At 52.4% G+C, this 21,198-nt stretch overlaps 5 protein-coding genes across 5 annotated transcripts; 4 read left to right on the top strand and 1 right to left on the bottom strand.

Annotated features, from left to right (window-relative positions):
* Window positions 1-3,347: 3,347 nt before the first annotated feature.
* Window positions 3,348-5,845, top strand: HER10_EVM0008005 (uncharacterized protein). Its single transcript, XM_035483054.1, has 4 exons — window positions 3,348-3,740; window positions 3,788-3,886; window positions 3,943-4,263; window positions 4,310-5,845. Exons 1-4 carry the CDS (start codon window positions 3,382-3,384, stop codon window positions 4,464-4,466), a joined length of 936 nt encoding a protein of 311 aa, XP_035325736.1. The 5' UTR covers window positions 3,348-3,381; the 3' UTR covers window positions 4,467-5,845.
* Window positions 5,846-6,125: 280 nt separating this feature from the next.
* Window positions 6,126-8,942, top strand: HER10_EVM0003906 (uncharacterized protein). The gene is made up of 3 exons (XM_035482939.1): window positions 6,126-7,348; window positions 7,410-7,457; window positions 7,519-8,942. The coding sequence occupies exons 1-3, from the start codon at window positions 6,816-6,818 to the stop codon at window positions 8,219-8,221; spliced, it is 1,284 nt and encodes a 427-aa protein (XP_035325716.1). The 5' UTR covers window positions 6,126-6,815; the 3' UTR covers window positions 8,222-8,942.
* Window positions 8,943-10,070: 1,128 nt separating this feature from the next.
* On the top strand, window positions 10,071-10,946 carry HER10_EVM0009686 (uncharacterized protein; the record flags this gene model as incomplete). Its single annotated transcript, XM_035479166.1, has 2 exons — window positions 10,071-10,111; window positions 10,170-10,946. The coding sequence occupies 2 exons, from the start codon at window positions 10,071-10,073 to the stop codon at window positions 10,699-10,701; spliced, it is 573 nt and encodes a 190-aa protein (XP_035325744.1). The 3' UTR covers window positions 10,702-10,946.
* Window positions 10,947-14,615: 3,669 nt separating this feature from the next.
* HER10_EVM0002315 (uncharacterized protein) lies at window positions 14,616-16,812 on the top strand (the record flags this gene model as incomplete). The annotated part of the gene is made up of 4 exons (XM_035472032.1): window positions 14,616-14,814; window positions 15,522-15,757; window positions 15,805-16,146; window positions 16,195-16,812. 4 exons carry the CDS (start codon window positions 14,616-14,618, stop codon window positions 16,810-16,812), a joined length of 1,395 nt encoding a protein of 464 aa, XP_035325708.1.
* A 2,018-nt stretch (window positions 16,813-18,830) lies between these two features.
* Window positions 18,831-20,004, bottom strand: HER10_EVM0008511 (uncharacterized protein). The gene is made up of 2 exons (XM_035478029.1): window positions 19,905-20,004; window positions 18,831-19,845 (listed from the first exon to the last, which is right to left on the bottom strand). The coding sequence occupies exons 1-2, from the start codon at window positions 19,970-19,972 to the stop codon at window positions 19,044-19,046; spliced, it is 870 nt and encodes a 289-aa protein (XP_035325737.1). The 5' UTR covers window positions 19,973-20,004; the 3' UTR covers window positions 18,831-19,043.
* Between the last annotated feature and the right edge of the window lie 1,194 nt (window positions 20,005-21,198).

Raw genomic sequence — 21,198 nt, 5'->3', positions numbered from 1 at the left:
CGTAGACTGATCGGGCTTTCTGACCATTTCGAGACCCAAGTGTGGCCAAAGGCCGCCAATAAAATCTCGAGGGAAAGCCTGGAATGCTCTAGCTGGACTGGTGCATGGGAAAACCCCTGCTGGCTGCCGCACCTTGAAGAGAAAACAACATCCCTACCCGAATGAGAGCTCGAAAGAAATTCAGCAAGATCGAGACTAGCCCGACGGCGGAAGCCCCTCTCTTATCGGTACGACTCAGGAACCAGAAAGTCCGCGTGCGACTGCAAACGCCCAAACGGCCTCTTTCGTCCGTTGATTCGTAACAGGGGTGCGTATGGGAACTTGCTGGAAAGCTCAGGGCAGTTAAGCAGGCGCGTACATGGCAGGCATCCTGGATCTTCCAGATGTGATATTCTGGTCCTTTGGCCATTGACCTCCGCGGAGGTCCTGAAGACACGTGAAATACTGTGGATGAGTGTCGTTATGGAGGCAACCTAGAGTACGTTCACAGATTCATTCAGCTGCTAGAAAGGATATGGGACGCGATTCAGCCAAAAGCTTGACAGAGAGGGGAAGAAGGGAAAGATCATTGGCGTCGCACCGCACCCGCTGCCGACGCTTGCCTTGGGTTAGTCAGGCATGCTCCGGAGTGACACACCTCCTTTGCTGTCCATAATTTCACTGCAATGCGCTACAACCCACAATGATTGAAGCTGCTGCGGTCGGCCTGGGCATTGGATCACTCAGCTGAATGCAGTAAGTGCATACTAGGATGGCACACAAGCGGATTGTGCCTTTCCCAGCTGTGAGAGCTTTCAAAGCGGAATAGGTCCCGTATTTGAGACAATTCGTTCAATATCAGTTGTCGAGACTAATGTTTGTTCACTCATGATTAGATCCGCGCCCGGGCAAGAGCTGGCGAGCGCATGACTACACAGAGGGCTTCGCCGCTTCGACTCAGCGACTCGCACCACTTCAAGCCGAGGGCTGTAGCTGTGACACGACACGTTCCTAACCTTCTGAATGACCCGGCCATTGTCCCAGAGGATCCTAGGACCTTTGTGATGAGATGGTCCGATTCCTTATGCTATCTCTCTTGCGACCTTGGAGGGTAGCTTTCCAACAGCAGTTGGAACTCCGGATTGCGAGATCCGAGATTGCGACGGAGTCCATGCGTAGGCCGGTTTTGAGCAAAGAGCCGACAAACCTAATTGCTAGGCCTTCGAGGTATCCCCTGTCGAGAAGCCTCATCAATCAGGGAAAGCGTTGTAATTTTCATCACATGACGGCAAACACATGTGGGAACGCCTGCAAGGGTCTGAAGAGTCCGATGGGCCATGTTTCCCTTCTGTTCATCAAGGAGGATTGCCTGGCTTGCCGGGCTCACAACCCAGATAAAGCTTTGCCTAGGACGACTGAGGAAAAGACGCCTTGTCCTTTGTTCTTGCTCCCTTTACTCTGAAAACAGTTCAGCGCCAGACTTCGCAATGGCTGTACCATCCGCTATACAGCAGTACCCGAAAAATGTGCGATCCATTGCGGGCACCCCTACTCCCTTCGCGCTCGCGCTGACAGCTGTGGCAGAACACCCTCGTGAAAACATGGGACATGCTACAACATACTCTAGAGATTACTTTTGGACCTTAGACTTGTCGCAGACTTCCCAACGAACAGCGCGATTTGGCTAACTCGAGCCGCCGAAATGAGGGCTTTGAACGGACTTGCGAATGCACAATTTATAAGAAATCGTGACCCTCAGCTCCATCCCCGGCTGTACGTTGAAAAGGTCCGCCAAAAGACAAGAACTGACGATCCTGTAGAGACTCGCTCAACGATGACATCTGTCTTGAAGTCGACCCGAACATGATGTGGAAGGAGCGAAAGTACGATCTGATCCATTCTCGATTGATCGAGTACATAGAAAACTGGCCAGAATATTTCAGGAACGTGCAAACTTGCCTTGCACCTGCAGGTGTGCTCAACATAGAAGTAGTTGAGATGATTCCTTTTACCGACGAGGGTAGCCTGCCCGAAACATCCCCTCTCTTGCAACTATCTCGGATCTTGTACGAACCTTCAGAAACATCAAGGATTGGTCGCGTTTCCTCCAATATCGGGCGGGATCTGAACAGAATCGGACAATCGAAACTTGTGCAATACAGGCCCCCCGTCCAAGATTGTCAGGATGAGGGAGAAATTCCAGTGGGGGATTGGCTTGTATCGACGATGGTCAAGTTCATAGAAGCACATGTAGCAATCGCACGCGAAGGGCCTGAACAGCCTCAATTGGATGATAGGCTTGTGGAAGCAGCGAAATTGGAAATTTCAAATCCTGCTTTTCGTGCCTATTACCATTAGTCAGTTTCCCCTGGTACGTCGGCGAATACCTGACACTGACCGTTTTCAAGCTCGTTGATATCGGCAGGATGGTTACCTCAGTGAGATGGTACATTGCGTTCGGAGGGAGAACCTGTGAGCAGGCTTTGTGTTGAGAGGACCTGGAATTCGATGCGGGGCAGAGATCAGCTGTTGCTCGCCGGTGAGTCCACGAAGTAGGGCATATAGTACCCGCACGGGTAGAAAGGTGGTTCGGGACGAACGCTGCGCATTTCATTCAATCACGCGAATTTGCCATGGTCGTTCTCACATGCAAATGAAATCTTATTCGTCGTGGTATATGTGGATGCCATTGTCCCTTATGAGCATATTGTTCGCTTGCATCAAACCCTCTCGTCAGTTACGTTCCTGGACTTCGCGACAGACATGGGGCGAGCAGCTTTGCTTGGAAAACGGGATCTTTTCAAGTGCTGACAAAGCAGAGAAGCGACGCCAAAACGATAGCGGCTAGACTTCGGTCGTCTCGAGGAGGATTTCATGGTCATGGAAGCAGCAACGGGCATCGGGTGCAGGATGTCAGCGGCGTCGGAGCGACAGCACCCGGACAAACAATTACAAGGCGAGCTTCAAGAGTGCTAAATCTGATGTATCAGAAATAGCGAGGAAGCACCAGGTAGGCGGCGGCTGGCCTCTCGTTCTTTGTCACCCGCCTACGGCTCCCTTGACATCGGCGCGGCCGAGATGGGTATCAAGCGAGGAGACGGGCTGATGGGAATGCCCTGAATGCGGTGAAATCTGCTTGCGAGGTGTGGTTCGGCTCCAAAGACCCCTGAAAGCAGCTCAAATTGGCCAAGGCATTGTTATTGGGCATCTTCAGTGCCTGGGCAGCCCGGACCTCGCAATGGACGATCGGGGCCCACCTGATTACATATCACTGGAGAACGGGATGACGAGACCGTGCGCCGCTGACCGCGTCTTATAAAGCCGTCGCGGCCCGACGATAGCTGGAAACTCGTTGGTCAAGACCCTATCAGTCTCGTTGAAAGGTTCTATCCGTTGATCAACATGGCAAAGGAGCCCCGATCTTATGGCGGCGGAAAGTTTTCACAATATGGCTACGAAGCATCCTCAGGTTCTGACGATGGAACCCACTCATCTCGAGACTCTGGCATTGCTGAACTGGATCTGTTCGTTGACTCCGACCCAGAAGTCTGCAGTGACACCGAGCTAGACATTCGCAAAAATATGGCCGCTGACGTGCTGAGACGTCACGGAGGATACTGGGACACCCGGTCGATCGATGGTTGGAACCTTAAAACGGTCAAGTACGGAATCTTCATCATCAGCGGCGAATGCCGCAGATTTGTGTCGGGCAATTTCCACGTCAGAAAAGAACCACTTGCCCTGAATTTTCTAGATTCCAGGTGAGTCGGTTGATCGATCGCACACTTGATATCGCTGACAAGCACAGGTACGGAGAGGATCTCGGCGTTGAGTCTTCGCATGACTACATTTGCATTAGCATTACCGGAGCAACATTTCCGGACGACCTTTTTGAAAATCTCTCCAAGTACCGCTGTTGCCAGGCCATTCTATGAGACGTCTGCTAATCGAACATCGAACCAGGTCTCTCAATCCCGAAGCTACCATCGACGTTCAATGCGGCGGATTGATTGCATCACCCGCGGAGTCCCATGACAGTCCTTCCACGGACGAAACCTTGGCCGGAGAAGACAAAGATATGGTACAGAGGGTTGAATATTTCATGAAGGAAGCTGGGCTTGTGTTTCGGAGCAGAAGGACGCATCATATACCCAGCGCATCAACAGTGGCGCGGACAATTCAGACGGGAGACCTATGGAGCTTACCGAGAGTAACAGGCGGCGTGTATAGGTATCTTTCTACCTGGCGAACGCTTCACAAAGAAGTAGGCGTGAACACATTACTGTAGGGTCAGTCGCATCAATTGACATGCGGAAGCTGACGACGGCAGGCACATCATTCGAGCCAGCGCGCCGCGAATGAAGAGATCCAGAGAGGATTCCATTGATGAGGCTGGACCGAAACGACTTCGCTTGGCGGCTGGTGAGCAAGACGTGACTGAGAGTTGCGTCTCCGTGGGCCTCGATGCGCAAGAGACCACTCGGTAGAGAAGTAAAGGGACTATTAGGTTGCATTAGCCGAAGTCAGGCGCAGTCAAGTCGTTATGCCGCAAAGTATATCCTACGCCCGAAGCCGTATCTGTAATTCTATTCAAGCCCTCTCAGGTGCTGCTGAGCATTTCCTCTACGACTTGAGGTGGGGGGGGAGGACAGTATGCGTGACATGATATGCGAGCGGAATTGACTTTATCACCGGCTTGCGAGGCTTCCTGTAGGGCATCCGTGGTAGGTTGGCGAGCTCATCGCATTCACGGAGGACGTTCTGCGGACGCAATGGCGGAAGGCCTGGCGCAGCCCGGACTAGGGCATCTCGAGCCGAGGCCCAATCGGGGCAGCCCTGCGGGGTGGGCTGAGGGCAGGCGTGGGCAGCCGGAGCGAGTGACATTGGCCGACGGGCGCTCGAGCCTCTCTGCAGAGTGATGGACATAAGGTATGTGGGTCTTGGGGACTAGCCAGGAGGGCGTATGCGGCTGGGGGTGCGCATGCTGAGATGGTGGGGTGTGAGCGACGACAAGGGTGTGGGGGTGAGTAGGTCAAAAAAAGTTGGAGGGGAGTGGGAACGCCAAATCTTGCATCGTCCTTGCAGCCTCCCCAGTGCCACGGCACAGACGACATGGGGCGCTCATCTCACGTTTTAGCGTCCCCAGGACGGCCCGCTTTTGGCATGCACATGGAGACGTCAGCCCAACCAATCAGGGCTGCATCTCCCGACTTCATGTCTTGCGCAGCGACGGCCAGCGCAGAACCCGACAACATTCGTGTTGGCTGCCCGTCGAGAGACTCGCGGACCAGGGAAAGGGCCAATCGCGGACAAGCCGTGCAGTACCCGCTGGTTGCCGCCGGCATGAGAGGTCCGTTGGGCATCGGACCGTGGCTCCTTGCGAATGGAGGCATTGGCCCTGCAGTCGTGTCCATTTGAGGCAGCTGCGGCCTGGTCTGGAATTCAGGGAGGAAGAGATATAAAGGGCTGGTGCTGATGGCGAGATTCCCGGATCCGAAGACCATCAAGACCTCACCTTGACCACAAACCGCATACCTTACACTCTACCCGCGAGCCAGCACAAGATCGAAGACGAACGAAGCCTAAAGGATGGACCGCTACCCCTGCGTCAACAGATACAAGCACGGCGTCGACTGCCCCGGCTGGGTGAACGTCCACGGTGCGCGGTGCGAAGACTGTGTTGTCGTAAGTCACACGCCCGATCATACCCAAGGCTTACTGACCCTGGACAGTACAACCGGTAGACGTGAGGGGTCTAAGTGGTGGTGTAACGCGATCGACGGAGCCTAGGGATGGGCGGAAAGCACCTGCAGCAACTTGCTTAGACAGACCGGAGATGACTCTCCCTTGAATTGACTCTGTGTACCCCTATGTTGTGTTTGATGTTCCCTCTGCCAGGTCCATGCCCCTGGGGTGCTACGTGCAAGTGACTGTTCTCAGGTCTCCTGCCGCCTGACCGTAGTCCGCCTCACAGCCTGCCTCGTAGTCTGCCTTGTAGCCTGCTCGTTGCCTGCTTGTTGCCTGCTCGTTGCCTGCTTGCAGCAATGTCGGACGTGCGAACCATCGCGGACGCCTCTCACGGGAAGCATAAAACCGTGCCATGCCCAGACGATGTCCAAAGAGCCGTTGTCCTTCTAGTCCACACCACAAGCACAGAGCCGACCACCGTGGAACGTTGCGAAAGAACGACGGCCAATTTCTCACGATGCTTACGGGAGCCCGAAGAGGCGCTGGAGGCGATCACCATGCTAGGAGCCCTGAGGTGGCGGAGCTGACTTGGCGGAGCTGAGATGGCGGACCAACCTCAACGCCTGAGGTAGCGAAACGTCCCTGACGAGGGCCAACCCATGGAACCAGATGCTGGTCGGATCAACGTAACTTTCCAAGGTCTCGACCCCCACGACACCACCGCACTTACCCATCGGCTAAGGAACCTATCCGTCGATAGTGCCATGCCTCGTTGGATACAATAGGAAACCGGGATAGGCTCGCACGTAAGTCTCCACTACTGACCGGTCTCCACACCGTTCGCGCAGGCCCGTCAGGAGATGACAGAAAGCGTGCCATCCTCGGCTAGCACTCGTGTTACTATTGCTACTGGGCCTCTGCACACCACTGAGACGCAAAACCCAGCCAGCATCCTCCTTCAGTGCTTCTTCACGCTTAGGGATGGTCCGATATAGAAGCCAATCACAAGCGCCGGTCTCATCGTCTGCTCGGAAGCCGTTGCAAGATCTCAAGCTTATAACAGAAAATCAGGCCAGAACCTTCAACCCCGTTCAGAAGATCATAGAACTAATCAGGTCAAGCCGCTCATCTTCAGCGTCAGCACGAGAATGCTTTCCTTCTCCGACCACCTAGCAACGTCACTTCGACTAGAGAAGCTTTCATCGTCACCCCATTGCAACTACACGGATATGTTGCAGCATGGCACCGCTGTCGACCTTGAGAACCATAAGGAGAATCATGCCACGACCGACCTCATCGTTCCACCGCCGAGAGGTTATTGTGCTTGCATCGCCATCAACACGTCGACCGGTCCTGAACCCTTGGAAGTCAATGTGTGGCGGGCTGTCAACGAGGTCTTGTCTATGCCGTGGCGCACTTCAACAGAAGCCCATGTGACTGAAGATGCTAAAGGAAAAGACACAATCGTGCGGGCTCTGATCGAGGGCTGGGATGTCGCTGCCAAGTACCAGCCGTTGTCAGATTTGTGGATCAAACTTCGATGTGTTGATGAACTATGCTTCAAGGCATGTCCTCGGACTGAACGGTTGGCAATACTTTGGATGGTGAGTCTACAACTGCGGTACCATTCCAATCCCACCACCGAGCGCAGGGACAAGCTGCCTCCATGGTACTGGAAGAGGTGCGTGAAATAAAAGGTCTGGCACAGTGCTTGATGAATGCTGACTCGAGGCTTACTGTAGACCGTCTCAAGTGTTTCCTCACCCCTATGCGATCAATCTTTTCGTCTGGTACTTGACCACAATCCTTTGCTCATCGCATCCAGTACTGAAGTCGCTAACGAGACGACAGGCCTGGAGTCCGAGAACGTTTCGTTTTTGAACAACACAAATATTGCGACAACCAGTTTTGGAAGAGCTTCGCCCGTAACTTTCGTCTCCTGTGGTCTTCTGACTTCCAGAACACGTATGTCAAGAACTTGACCACAGGCTTGTACGAGATGTTGCCGTCGTTCGAGCAAAGTATATCAGAAATCAGTAACTGGACCATGACGGAGGACTTTTTCAACCGCTACCCCGAGTTCCGGGCCGATATCCCGCTGTTCCGCCCTGTTGCCCAACATCTCATTCGGTCTCCAACGTCGGCCGTTGTTGATCCCATACACCCCCAATTATTGCCTCATCAAGCACTTCCTTCGCAGCCTAATGTGTACGAGAAACCCCTACTCCTCGAGCGGCAGGCTTCGGCGGTGACGAATGAATTCGACCGTTCTAACCATGGACGATGCTCCTGCTCCCTCGGCGAATGCCAGCTCGAGATTTCTCACCATCCAGAATGGTCAAGACACCGCCCTTGCGTCGTTGAGATAGACACGGCCGCCACCGAGATTTCGTGCCCCGAACGCTCCGCGCTCAGTGGCCTGAAGCGAGAGGCAAACAGTTCTCTCGCTCTACACGGGCCGGACGCCTCAGTCGTGCCGCACCACATGACGGCCAATTTCTGCAAAGAAGGCTATAGGCCCTGGATATCGAATCTAAAAGAGCTCAGTCACTAGGTCTATGGCGCTGTGGGTGTCTCAGTTGGCGGGACACAGCAGCTCTCCGGGCAGCCCATCGCCATGGCTCATTCTTTTTCACCAACGGCCTTCTCTGGACACCCTGTACACTACGAACGTGAGTTTCTCAACACCGAACACAGACCTCCGGAACAGCTTTCAGAGTCACCGAATATCCATTACTTCGCCGGTTATACACAGACCACTGGCGATGTTGACGTCGCCGTGGCTTGCGACGGTTTTGGCAAATCGAGTGGGGACTCGGCCGGCGTCGCGGACATCGAGTTCACCGGAGATACGACACAGGCCTGGACTTCTGAGGAATTTCCCAACCAATACCCGAGGTACACAGACGCTTGGAGATATGGTGAGGATCCATCCTACACACAAGTGGTGACGCCGTACGAGTCATCTCAATTCCTTGGTTGGCGCTACTCATCGTAGCCAGTCGTTGATCACGACGGGAAAGCGGCATCTGGCACCCGTGTTTCTCATTGTTTTGCTTCCCTCTTCAGTCAATCTTGGTACGCTCTTAAAAGGCAAATCACCTAGTCTGAGGCCAGGACGCGCACGACCTTCAGGGAAAACGTCAGAAATGAGCCAACCCAGCGCGGGGGTTTGGCCGTGGATCCAACACCAGAGGAAATGGCGGAATCAGCTCGCTCAAGTCGTACATAGACGGAAATATTGCCGATTCACAACCCATGAAAATAAGTAGACCAAGTAATAGACACGATACACTCAGACCGGACTGAAAAGACCGTAATGCAATATTTGCTTGCTTGAACTAGTCGCCATTCAACTTGAGCATGCCTCAACGCTTCAACTGATGAAATGAAATTATTTCATGAGCAGCCTTACATTCCCATCGCAGAATCTTTATCCCCTCTTTCTCCCGACTTGTTTGGCCCTTAGTCCTGACATACCACGTGCTTCTACCACTGCTTCGTGAACATCTCAAGCTTTCTTATGATCGTCACCAGCATGGTTATCAGGTGTGTTCATTTGGAAATATACCGACTTTTTTCACGTACAGATTCGGTTCAAGAGACAGACTACAGGAAATCTGGAGCACCTGCAAGGTCGAGTTCGCATTGATTGCGCACAACAAATTGGTATCATACTTGCAACGTCGCTGAGCTAGCTGCTTACGATAATGGAAAGCGGCAAGGAGACCAAATCACAGCCGTGGTGACGACTTACGTCTTGGTATAGATGCTGGCTGGATCAACGTGACTTTCCGAGGTCTCGACCCCCACGAAATCACCGCACTTCATCCATTAGCTAAGGGACCAGGGAAACTGTCCGTCGATAGTGCCATTCCTTTTCGACCCAGGCCGCGTGGACTGCACCTGAGCAATTGGGAGATCGGGATGGGCCCATTTGAGGTGGTGAGTCCTCACCCATGTCCGCCCTTCCACACCCTTCCACACAAGGCCGTCGAGCGGTGTCACAAAGCGTGCCATTCCCGGCTGGCAATTAGCCGTGTTTCCGCTTCTAGTCAATCCCCGCGCATGAATGAGACTAGAACCCTGGCTAACTTCGGCACACGACGCCTGATTTCGCGAACGGGTCTTAAATTGCCACGACCAATTGGAACTCTGGCCGTCGATCAGCGCACTAGCTTGGGGCGACTCACCCGATGGGTCTCATATTGTTATAAATCATCAAGTCGTTCTTATGATAGCTGGTGTCGAGCTCTCGCAAGCCACCTCGAGCCCTTCTTCTGTCTCCATCTCCCGGGCCGCACGTCCTTCCGGCAATTTTTGACGCTACCTAGACCGACAAGTTCATGAGTTCTCAGAACATCGAACATCATACTAGCAGCTGACGCATCCAATCTGTCTTAATGAAGCCACTGAGGCGTACTGGCGGAGAAGTCAGGTCCCGGTACATATTGTCTTCCTGCCGTCCATCGTCGCCAATAGCTGACCGATACCCTCAATAGCCATCCCTCGGCTCGCTCGCGGCGTCAATCCCGACTGCAAAGAGAGCGCCCAAATAAGTGCCCCAGGTCCGTTCCGGGTGCTGCTGCTCCTAGGTCAAGCGAGAGTTGCATGCCGAACTCGGCCGGTCTTGACCCCGAAACGGTGGCTCAGGACGATGGGCAAAAACCTTCACAGCCATTAGCGGAATGGTACGAGATACAACCTGATGACCCAGATTCCGACTACGATGACGAATGCGCGATCTATGATGATGACAGCGCCGAAAAGTCTAGCGTCAGCGAAGAGACTTCAAACTCGCGTTACCCTCTTATCATTCTCTTGTTCAAGAAGGAGACACGCGACAGAGGTATGGGCAATGTTGTCCCTCCTTCCACCCCAGCACTGCCTTGGAATCTTCCCAGCCAGCCTGCTCCGCCTATCTTGGATGTCTCTTTCAACGATTTTGACGATGCTCCGTTAATTATGAGCCGCGGTAAGAGCTCGGTGCCGCTCAAGTCCATCACTGAGGCACCGCCGTGCTCCGCTATCTAAGTGCCTCTAGAAGGTCTCTACTACCAACACAGTCCTCGAGCACCTCCATACTTCCCACAACGTTGCGAACTTGAAGTAGTACCCCGAGAGGGTCTGCGCCAACACAAATGAGGATCTTCCGAGCCCTGTGAAGCACCACGTTACCGAACAATATGAAAGTTACCATTCTAATGGCTGGTGAAAGTATTCATTGTGAGCTATCAATGACGGCGATGGGGGAAGCAATGCATCGGAAAAGTTTTCACGCGGCATGCAGACATCGAGTGCCGGTTTGACTTGCGACTGGCTGCGCGGGTTTGCGGAAATCTAGCATGGGTTGTTCAATGGTTCAAGCTTCAGCCATGGGATCTAACAGCTTTGTTAAGATGCATAATTCAGCGCAGACATGATAGGTACATACAGATACGAGTACTCAGCAATCCCAAACTCTCAAGAAGATCGTTGCTTGCTAGGCTCAATAAAGGGATATCTTCAGCAGCCGTGTGTACGAATACTCGTTACAGAGAAACCTAATGCTGTACAATTTAGAGCCTTGATCACATCTTATCAATGTCCATGGAATGATTCAAAGACGGAGCTGACGTTTGCCGATATATTGAGTGGCTCCTAGAACTCTGACTCCTTGCCTGGCAATCATGCCGATTGTTACAAAGGCGTATGGTTTTGTTTTGAGCCTCGATGAAGCATATACTCGAAAACCCGACCTCTTAATTGGGGAGATAGAGATACAGTTTGAGGGACCTTTGTTGCGAGGGAAATCGCGGGCATCCGTAGCCGACATCGATTGAGCAGGAGATATCTATGTTGTAGGGTTTTAAAAGCGTTCTGCCATTTTCTGCGAGGAGTGTCACGTTGGAGCCGCACATTTAACGGTACGTCAAGGGGAGATTTTCAATGCCATATCCACGTTATTTGGTTTCTCATCTTTCTACTCGGTGTCGATGAAGTGAACGGAAGGATCCATTCTGAGTACCTCTGATTGAGTGCAACAGTAAATACGACTTCGATCTACTTTGTAAACCATATTCCAGTTTACCAAATGCTTCAAAGGATTGGAAGGGCAAAAGTCTAAGTAAGCCACATAGTAAATTCGACTAATTTCTCACAATTAGAGCAGGACGATGGTGTGAGGCAGCATACTTACATCACTATATCTCGGAACAACATCGTCAGGGCATTTGAGCACTCCTCATAATAACCACGGTCGGAAAGCAGACATTGGTGTTGCTCCATAGCTTGAAGCATCATCTTATCAAGACCACGCACACAATCGAGGGAGACACAACAGGATTCCCCCAGACCGCTGTAAACCAATTTGCCTAAGTCGAATCGTTCGTAGACTACCCAATGGGCCATTCGAGGTTTAGGCTTGAGTTCTGGTCGCAGCATATCGTTTCTCCCTGGAGCTGTGATAGGTGCAATGTATTCATTGGTCATTGCCGATAGCCGTCTCAAGTGGCCTGTGATAGATTAGAGACTGAACTTCGTGGTTCTGAGATGAATTGAATGTTCTGACCTGAGAACACTGGGTTCATTGCGCTTTCGGAAAAGTTGAACCCCCCACACGAAGTTGAGCTCTGCGCGGAATTCGAAGACTCGTCTACTTTTTGGTATTTTGTTGGAAGAGAGCACTCGACCATCCGCCGCTGACAGGTCTCACATGGCCCAGTCATGCTGCATTTGGTTTTCGATTTACGGCATTCATCGCATGCCTGGAAAGAATTGGTTAGCTATTTGATGCCAATGTTGCTTGATTTCCTGTTTGTTTGAACGCGAGAGAAAATCTGGCTTCACAAAGCAACGAGAGAATTTCAGGACTTCGGCTTACTCTTGGGCGGCAGGCTTTCTTTGCAATCGCTGACCGGCCACCTGATAGGTATCCTTTACCGGGCCTTCTGTGTTCAGAGTAATGCCGGCCACTCCTGACAACGGATTAGATAGTATATAAAGAGGGTAGCAGCACTCACTGACATCATGTGGTTCGGTTGTGTTTGAAAAAATTGGTGGTGAGAACGGCGATCAAAAAGTGTCCCAGAACAAGGAGAAAGCCGCCTTTTTATATCAGAGCCGTCAAGCTTACGGACGGCCAGCTAGCACGTGAATGCCCTCAGGGATAAGACCATCAACCCAGAATCCCTGCCCAGGACCCCTTTTATTATAGTGACACGTCTTGAGGGGAGGGCGTGAAGCCTCGGGCTATGCCACCCACCGGGCGAAATGAGGTATGCGGATTGGATAGTTATCGATTTGTCTTGAAGCTGATTTATTGAGGGCGATGGCCCAGCTTCATACGAGCCGAGTTCACCGAGGACTGATCAACCATGCCATGATGTGATGTTCTTGGTTAGTTCAGGTCTCAAGAGTGCGAGGCGGTGCTGAGGTTGATAGTAGGCAGGAAAACGTATCAGAATATTGTAGGTAGATTTCTGCGAGTGCGATCAGAAGCGTAGTCGTAGTTCTCCGGCCGTCTGATATGGTTTGTTCCTCTTCCTGTTCATTAGCTTGATTCGAGCGATCTCGATTGATCTAAGCCATTTGCGGTCCCGTCACCTCGTGATATCCGTGGTCCAGCGGCTTGTTGGTCAACACCCAAAAGCGTGCCATGCGAGGTGTTTCCCGAGCTGAGGTCGCCTTCCGTCAACAAGCGCCTTCACGTAAGAGGCAAGCGCAAGTCATGTATGGAGAATCGGAACTCCGAGGAGGAGAATCAGACTGCCGACTGAAGTTATCCTTTCTCGCCTCTCATGCATAGATGTAAGATGCTCTCAACCTGAAAGAACCCAGGATGGAGGTTCCCTTGTCGCTGTTATCCTCCACTGCCAAATAAGAATCTATCACCGTACGGATCAGTACTTGGACTTTCGCTAAGAAACATGGCATGGCGTTGGCTCGAGGACTCAACATAAGGACATTAAGACTGACTGCGTCAACGGGAAAGCGGTCGTCGCCAAGGCCGCCTTCCAGGTTTGGGTAGCGTCGTTGACTTACGGTTACTAGTGAGAATTCTTTCTTGCGGGATCTCATAACGAAGCACCGCTCAAGCGCCAGTCTTCAAACGTCCGACCGATTTTGGGACTAAAAAAGAAGCATACGGAACCGTGGACGTATTGTCCCGGGACCCACCCCGTTCCGAGAGCATTTGATGGGACAAGACCGGCCCGAGGACCAAAGTCCGGCTCGGTGATAAGGGTGTACTTGTCGCTGAACACCACCTGAGTGACCCACCCATGCCATGCTGATCTCGATGTGGCTGGTAGCGCACTGCAAGTGCATACAAGGCCGCGGTCCGCATTAGAAAAACTATCTCAAAGTCACTACTCTGATTATAGGCACCATAGAGCACGAGAGAGCAAACGCGCGACGAATGTGACAAGTCATGATGGCAGATTTCGGATTTCGACAGGCGCAGACCCACATGAGCGCAAGGCGGGCGTACAGATACGATCAATGGGGTCGAAGTTCAGTGCGCTGATCCGAGGCCTGGGCGTGTATTGCTGGCTACTTGACCGCGTTTTTGATATCTCTTCGCCCAGTCGTCCCGCGTTCGAGGCTGATTCGTAGGTGTGCATGACACGAGTACATACGCAAAATGCTTCACACAAGGGTAAGTAAGTAACGTTGCTAGGTCGACACGGAATCAGTCCGTAACTTTCATGCTCAAGGTGATTGGAGGGAGGTCAGGGTCACCAAGGCTGGCGACATGACTAGCCAGCCGAGCAATAACTAGCCAGGGCATTGACAGGCATAAGTGATCGAACCATTTGACGTAGGCAACAACATAACATGTCGGAAAGCTCTTTCTTGCACCGAGCGGCTGCTGAATGTCACATTCATGATGAATTTTCGGGTCTAGTTGTTATGACCTGGGGCTTGGCAACCAGGGGGCTTTCGAGGATTTGTGTGTCAACAGCGAGATGGGCTACCTCTGCAATACAGGGGTCGGCGCAGACATCGAAGACACGCCAAAGCTCACACGAAGCACCCTCGATTGCGAAAGTCAAGCCTGCAAATCAGCCCGTCAATATCCAATTCGTCGTAATCTTGCAAATATACGCCACACCCGCGGCGAATCTCGTTCATCTCGTCAGTGTCGAAATTACTCGACAAATAGACGTAATTGAGGAGAAGACCAACACAGACGCGAACATACTTTACTTTACCGAGCAGCGACAGGAAGTTCTCCCTCTCGCAAAGCAGTTCCAGAGCTCAAATGAGAGGGAGTGCTTGTATCGCATTCTCAGTCCACAACCGACCGCACTTAGGCTGCCAGCCTGTCTCAGGTGCATTGTGAGCTGGCAGCTAATAAGTAGTGCAGTTGGTTTGGTCAAGGTGTGGAGCCCAAGAGATATATTTAACTGTATGCTGGCTCGAAAATCTGCACTGCTTCGTTGTTTCTGCAACGGAGTGGATGAGAAATGTTAAGGGCCGCTCGCTAGGTCAATAGGATTCACTTACGTCTCTCCATCATCACCTTCACCGCTAGATAAGGTAAAGTCAACGAGTCTGTTTGGCATGTAATAGGTGACTCAAACCCATGTGCCCTATCAGCACCGTCCACGCACAATAGATGCACCAGCACTCTTACACTTTGCCCCAGCCGCGAAGGCTTGGCCAGCATATGGTCATGTCTCGTCTAGGTAAGGTGGCAAAAGTGAGGCTTCTTAGCGCCCTTCTCCGCTCATGAGAAACACAGAGAGAGCAAAGCGGCCTGCTAGCGATGTCAGAATTTTACGCTAGCCAACATGTTATGTTGCTATCAGGCAAAAAGCATCGAAACTAGGCGGGCCCTTGGGCCATAAATTGCTCTGGTATCCCCCCAGAACACAGTAAATCATCTATTGATGCCAGTCGGTACAGTCACTGCACAAGACAGATCATGTTGGTCCCTTCAGCTGAAGAAACCGAGGCCGGGCATGGTACCAACGCAAAAGGCTCTTCGCATGCGTCTGCGGAAGCCGGCGCAGGACGGTTTGCGATACAAGTGAACGGTGGAACCTATATAAGAGTAGAGAAAGGAAAAATTACTTGGACACATCACGAAGCTCCACCTTCTCAAGTAAGTCGAGACTTCTGAGTATAGCATAGATACTAATGATTTCCGAGGCACCAGCAAGCAAGACACTTCATGTCAATCCCGGAACGAGCCCAAGAAGAGGGGGGGACTTGGGGAAGCATGGCAACGCAAAGGCTGATTCGGAGCGGAGTCTACGGCTCCTTGAATTGGCTATCACTGACGACGCGTTGAATACGAACATTGCGCAAACACAGGTCACGACTGCGCCCTTGCCTGCTGGAGCTTGGTTGAGTCAGGCGACAACTCCGGGGATGGTGCCAGGTCCCGTTATCTACTCCAATCTCGTCAATAATGGCGGCAACCAATACAACGGGGACGTTCGTATTGACTATGGCCCCCCAGAGAGACTCAACAGCAACCGAAGTCTTGATGTAAGTTGGGACTTTCAGTTTTGTTTCGTCATGCTGACAAACACCTAGACGGTATCCAGCCCGAATGATGAGCTGGACATACCAGCTCTGCCCAAGTCCGCCCTAGACGCAGAGGATGTTCCTTCGCGTGATGGCGAATCCGACGATTCAGACGATACCCGTGTCGACAGTGGCTGTGTTTCGAGAGCGCTCGACGGCAATACAGCAGCTCATCGGAACGAGGTCGTCGATCACCAGGCCACCACGAACGGAGGAAAGGGAGAGCAGCTGAATGCAGCCAAGGGAAGCTCAAACGAAGGCTGGGAGTACCCTGCTTCGACTACCAGACCTGCGGAAGAGAACAAAACTCCATCATGCTGCTGTACAACACTGAAGTCTGGTACAGTGCCGTCTGGAACAATGGTCATCAATGGGTGCTGCTTCGAAGACGAGGGCGATCCGACGAGCATCATAAAAATTACTACGGAGTACAGAGTTCACCTCGCGAAGAAGCCTGAAAGAGCCCTTCCTCCGGATCAATGGGATATAAAGGGAGTATTGATTGTAGGAAAGGGCCGGTCGACGATTGTCTGTGTCCGCTGCAAGAATGTCACCCAGCTAGACTTCGAGCTACGTCCGAAACAGACAACATCTACGGGGCTCCGCTTGGTATATAACGGAAATTAGTCTGCCAGGAAGCTGATCAATCTCGCGGATTTCTTTCTAAAAACTCTAGTTACATCATGTTGACTCGACATCTGCTGAGTGTACTTTCAAATGATTCCTTCGTGAACTGTCAGATTTGCGTCCCTGCGATATTCCTTGCCACCCTCCCGGGACTCAATTTTGGCTGGGCCTGAAGCCTCATGTAGAGTCAATGCGACTGAACCAGCGCCTTCTGATGTTCGCATGCTAACATTGATCACCATAGATGACCAAAGCCGAGTCGAGCAGCAAGGGAAGTGGCGGGATGCGCAGCAAAATGACCCAGCGCATGTCAAGCTGCTAGGTCTTTTTCTCTATCAATCGGGTCTTGTGGGCATCGCTTTCCGACGCTAGAGGCGTTCTATTATGACGCTCTACGGCTAGGTCCGCATGAGGCCGCAAAAAGGCCGGGCTGGAAAGCACCCTCGCAATGCACAATGTCACATATTCGACCAGCTGTCTGCCCTATTACTTGGACAATCCAAGAGTCTAAGACCTTTGAAGCCAAAGGTATCCCTCTGGACATGCGTGAGTCGCTCGAGACGCAGTGTTTATCGGCCACAACTGATGCATAACGATAGTGCCGGTGCGCCTGGGGAGGGCAGGCCCTTAAAAATGAGCAATGTTGCAATTGTGGAGTTGGACGATGTGCATATCGTCCAATCAGCACTTATAAGAGCTGGACTACTATCGAAACAAGGTGTGCGATCATTGGCTTGTTGAGCACTCCTAATTCGTAATCTAGTCTGAAGAATAATCGATGTAAGGCCAAGATGGACCAAATCTTAGAGGGATCACCCGTTCAGTCATCACTTGGTGCACGCAGCATAATCGAACGCGGGTCGTCCTCGAGCCGAGGAAGGTGCAGCAACAAGGTCGTTACCGGGCCTGAATGCCGTCCATTCTGGCGTCCGACTGTACCCACCAAAGAGAGGAAATGGGGTATCGTAAGGCCGGTGTGCTGGGGTTAATCCTTCTACTGGAGCCGAGTGGGGCGTCCTTAAACACACGACCAAGTAATACAGTGTACGGGGCACTGAGTTTGGAAGTCGCGACACGCCCCCGACTTTCCGCGGACAAGGGTGCTGGTACCGCCTGCTCGCCTTCCAAGCACCCCAAATTGGGTGGCTTTGGCGCCGCAACAGGGGCTGCCGCGCACGGCAGACCACCAATCACACACTGCCAAGCGAGCCCCGATCGAACCCAATCATGTGGTTGTTTGCCAGCGACGCGCAAATCCCTATCAGGTCACCTTCCCTGCCCTCCGCCGGAACGAGCCTGCCGGGATCCGGCGGCTTCTTTACAGCCCGTGAGAGATTAATCTTCCCCAGATCAGCTACCTCTTCTGTGCAGCTCCGCTGTAGTCGACCTGTCAAGTGTCGCTGCAGCGGAAAACACGCGAAACCACTGCCTGTCTTGGAGAGTGCTTGATCCCGGGAAGCTTCTCCCCTTCCTTATCCCTACGTTAACCGCACTATGTGATGAACACCGCTGGGTGACTACGGCCGCCAGAACGCATGATACCTTTGGGAGGGTGTCAGGGCTTCGTGAAGTTGACAAGGAATCGCTCCCTGTTCCGAGGCCTGGCCCAGGGCCGTCCTTCAGGCCGCTCCTACTTGGCACGTCTCCAAGCCGCTGATTGTCTGGCTAATGCCGTAGAAGAAGGTCTAAATCGAGTTTTTGGAGGGTCGAATCCTTCCTTCCGTCGAGCGGCAATGACCAGACTGTCAGTCCGACGCAAGTAAGGCTATGAATCCACACCGCCGCTCAAATCGGATCGTGACGCGGAAGCGGCGCTAGAACTGAAGGTCGAGGCCGACAGTCGAGTCACTCTTCATCGTTGACCACAGAATCACGGGGTGTCATGGCTAGATCAAGGCAGGTTCATGGACTCACGATCCCATTCTCTACATTGGGTAGGACGGACACCGCAGCTTTTGAAGTGCGGAATTCGGATGGAGGCGCCGAATTAAGCTGTATACGTCGAATCGGAGCCAGTTCTGCCAGCGAAGCAATCAATTATAAAGGTTCTGTCACAATAACTCTACTCTAGCTAGATACCACCGCCTATCTTCGGCAAGGCAGGTAGGCGATGCCGTCAAAGATCCACGCAAAAGGGTAAGCACCGCACAGAACTAGGCACAGTTTCTGACGACCGTTTCAGCCCGTCCGTCCACTCGCGATGGGGGTTCTGACCTCCCCGGTAGATCTTACTACAAACCGAGACAGACTATCCTGATGATACGAATCTTGCGAAGCTTGAAGGCTACCTCGCGAGTCACCTTATGCGCTTCGCCCAATAACTCCCGATAGCCTTCGTAAGCCCGAGAAAGTTGCTCTTCTGCTGAATTGACTGCGCGCCACTCGCCGCTCCAGACCCTCGATGCGTAATGGTCCCCGAGGATTTTGGAGAATAACAGTGTCCAACCATTGTTCATGCCATACCGCGCTGCGGACGTTTCCACAATTTCTTCCAGCTCTTTCTCTGCCACCTCAAGCGCTTCTCCTTTGACCTCAAGCAAGGTAAGCGAGGCAAGGTTGGCTTTGATACCAAGAACCCGTCGATGGTCTGGTGATTGCTGCAGTTCCATGATGCGTAGCGCATGAAGGAAATGTTCTTTCGAGAGATCGTTACGAAGCATTCCCCTGTATACGTAACCGAGAATATTATGCGCGTTCCCGACCACGATCGAGTTGGCTTGTCCGTACTTTAGAACCTCATTGCATAGAGCCTCCGCAGAGCTCCAGTGCATCTCATCAGTGAAAACTAGACCCAGGATGGTGACGGTGTCCCAAACCGAGGGGTCCTTGACGTTGGGTCTCGCGAGCTGGTCCCTTAAAATCATGGTACAAGTGACTTTTGCATGATAGCAGAGGCCAAGATCGCGAAAGTTGGCTGCTAAGTCTCGAAACATCGATCTTTCACCCGGTCCGTCAACTGCGAGAAGGCCGGCGGCTTTGACCGTACGTTCCACGGTGATCTGCGAACCAAAAAACGCCTCCTTTATGTGATAGCTAGTTTAAGCAGTTTGTCAGCAAAGTATGAACGTAACTTGACTTCGCTGATTTCTTACGCAAAGTAGTCCCAAAGGACCTCTTTACAATCCTTGGTGGAGGGAAATGACTTCATTATGTCTTCCATCACTTGAGAAGCCAGGAAATGGAAGAAGACCTACACTAGGTGGCTAGACGAAGAGAAAAAAAAAGTAGATTCCGTGGGTGTTTTTGTATTAACGACAGGCCGATTCAGTCACTTTGCCAGCGGTCCGATGGCCCAAAACCAGGGTATGTCTCCGGGTGTTTAATTTGCAACCACGCCGGCTGCAAATCCTTCGATCCCGTTGCACGTTCATTCGAAACAAGGCTGGCCAATGATCTCCTTGGCGTGCAGTATTTCCAAAAATTGTCATGGCAGATACACGTCTGCAAATGGCGGACTAGTCCCAAAGTTCGTTTCCAGGCACCTCCTGACGTGGTCCTTCCACATGCCCATATGCCTGCATAATCCCAGCGCCACTGACTCATCAGTTGAGGCAACCCCATGTTGTCCAGACTCAGCTGCGTCGGCTTTGAATCCAACGGCACCGTTGTCACTCTCCTAGGTGAAGCCTATACCAGGATCTAAGTGAACAGCGTTAAGCGGTGTGTACGACCTTCACTGGAATGACTCAATGGGTGGCAGAAGGGGGAGCGAGGGGGGGGTAATTCACTACGGTAATTATCTTGATCTTCAGCAAAGGCTGAAAAGGGTCACTCGCGGCTCGCCCTACCAGTAAAACGGAATGTAGCATCGAGAAACCAGTGTGCCAGGGTGTATCGCTAGGCTGCATGTCGAGTGGAACGCCCTTCTGCACGCCACGAGGTACAGAGAACACGGAGCCTGGAAGTCGCGACGCACCCCGGACCCTTGTGGGCGAGGGGGTCGATACCGCCTGCTCACCTGCCGAGCAACCCAAATTGGGTGGCTATTGCGTCGCAACAGGGGCCGTGTGTGGTAGAGCACCAACAACACACTGGATAGCAACCCCAAACCAACCCAACCATGCGGTTGGCTGCCAACAACGCGCAAACCCCTGACAGGTTGCCTTCTCTGACCCCCGGCCAGAATAAGCCAGAGGCGGCTTCCACAGCCCAAGGTCGATTGCGGTCTATTCCAGCTTTGATTGACCAATTGTGTATTGCCGCGGCAGGGAACGAACGAAATTGCTGCTTGTCTGGAAAGTACTCGATCCTGGGAGGCTCACTCTTGTTCCTTATCCCGGTATCCACAGCAAGATGGAACAAGAACGCCCTAGATAACCTCTATGCCATGGAAACTTCGCTGTTCTGCTGGAGCGCAATGCCGTTGGTCTGCGATTAATTAAGTAC

Source organism: Colletotrichum scovillei, assembly GCF_011075155.1.
Source record: "Colletotrichum scovillei strain TJNH1 chromosome Unknown Contig00015, whole genome shotgun sequence".
NCBI lineage: Eukaryota > Fungi > Ascomycota > Sordariomycetes > Glomerellales > Glomerellaceae > Colletotrichum > Colletotrichum scovillei.
This window is presented reverse-complemented; position numbering and strand designations above follow the sequence as displayed.

Excerpts from the sequence above, each read along its gene's own strand:
- HER10_EVM0008005 (XM_035483054.1), top strand. The coding sequence starts at position 3,382 with ATGGCAAAGGAGCCCCGATCTTATGGCGGCGGAAAGTTTTCACAATAT. Across the intron at positions 3,741-3,787 it reads CTGAATTTTCTAGATTCCAG|GTACGGAGAGGATCTCGGCG; the intron begins GTGAGTCGGTTG and ends TGACAAGCACAG. Across the intron at positions 3,887-3,942 it reads CTTTTTGAAAATCTCTCCAA|GTCTCTCAATCCCGAAGCTA; the intron begins GTACCGCTGTTG and ends ACATCGAACCAG.
- HER10_EVM0003906 (XM_035482939.1), top strand. The coding sequence starts at position 6,816 with ATGCTTTCCTTCTCCGACCACCTAGCAACGTCACTTCGACTAGAGAAG. Across the intron at positions 7,349-7,409 it reads CCTCCATGGTACTGGAAGAG|ACCGTCTCAAGTGTTTCCTC; the intron begins GTGCGTGAAATA and ends GGCTTACTGTAG. Across the intron at positions 7,458-7,518 it reads GCGATCAATCTTTTCGTCTG|GCCTGGAGTCCGAGAACGTT; the intron begins GTACTTGACCAC and ends ACGAGACGACAG.
- HER10_EVM0008511 (XM_035478029.1), bottom strand. The coding sequence starts at position 19,972 with ATGGAAGACATAATGAAGTCATTTCCCTCCACCAAGGATTGTAAAGAG. Across the intron at positions 19,846-19,904 it reads GTCCTTTGGGACTACTTTGC|CTATCACATAAAGGAGGCGT; the intron begins GTAAGAAATCAG and ends TGCTTAAACTAG.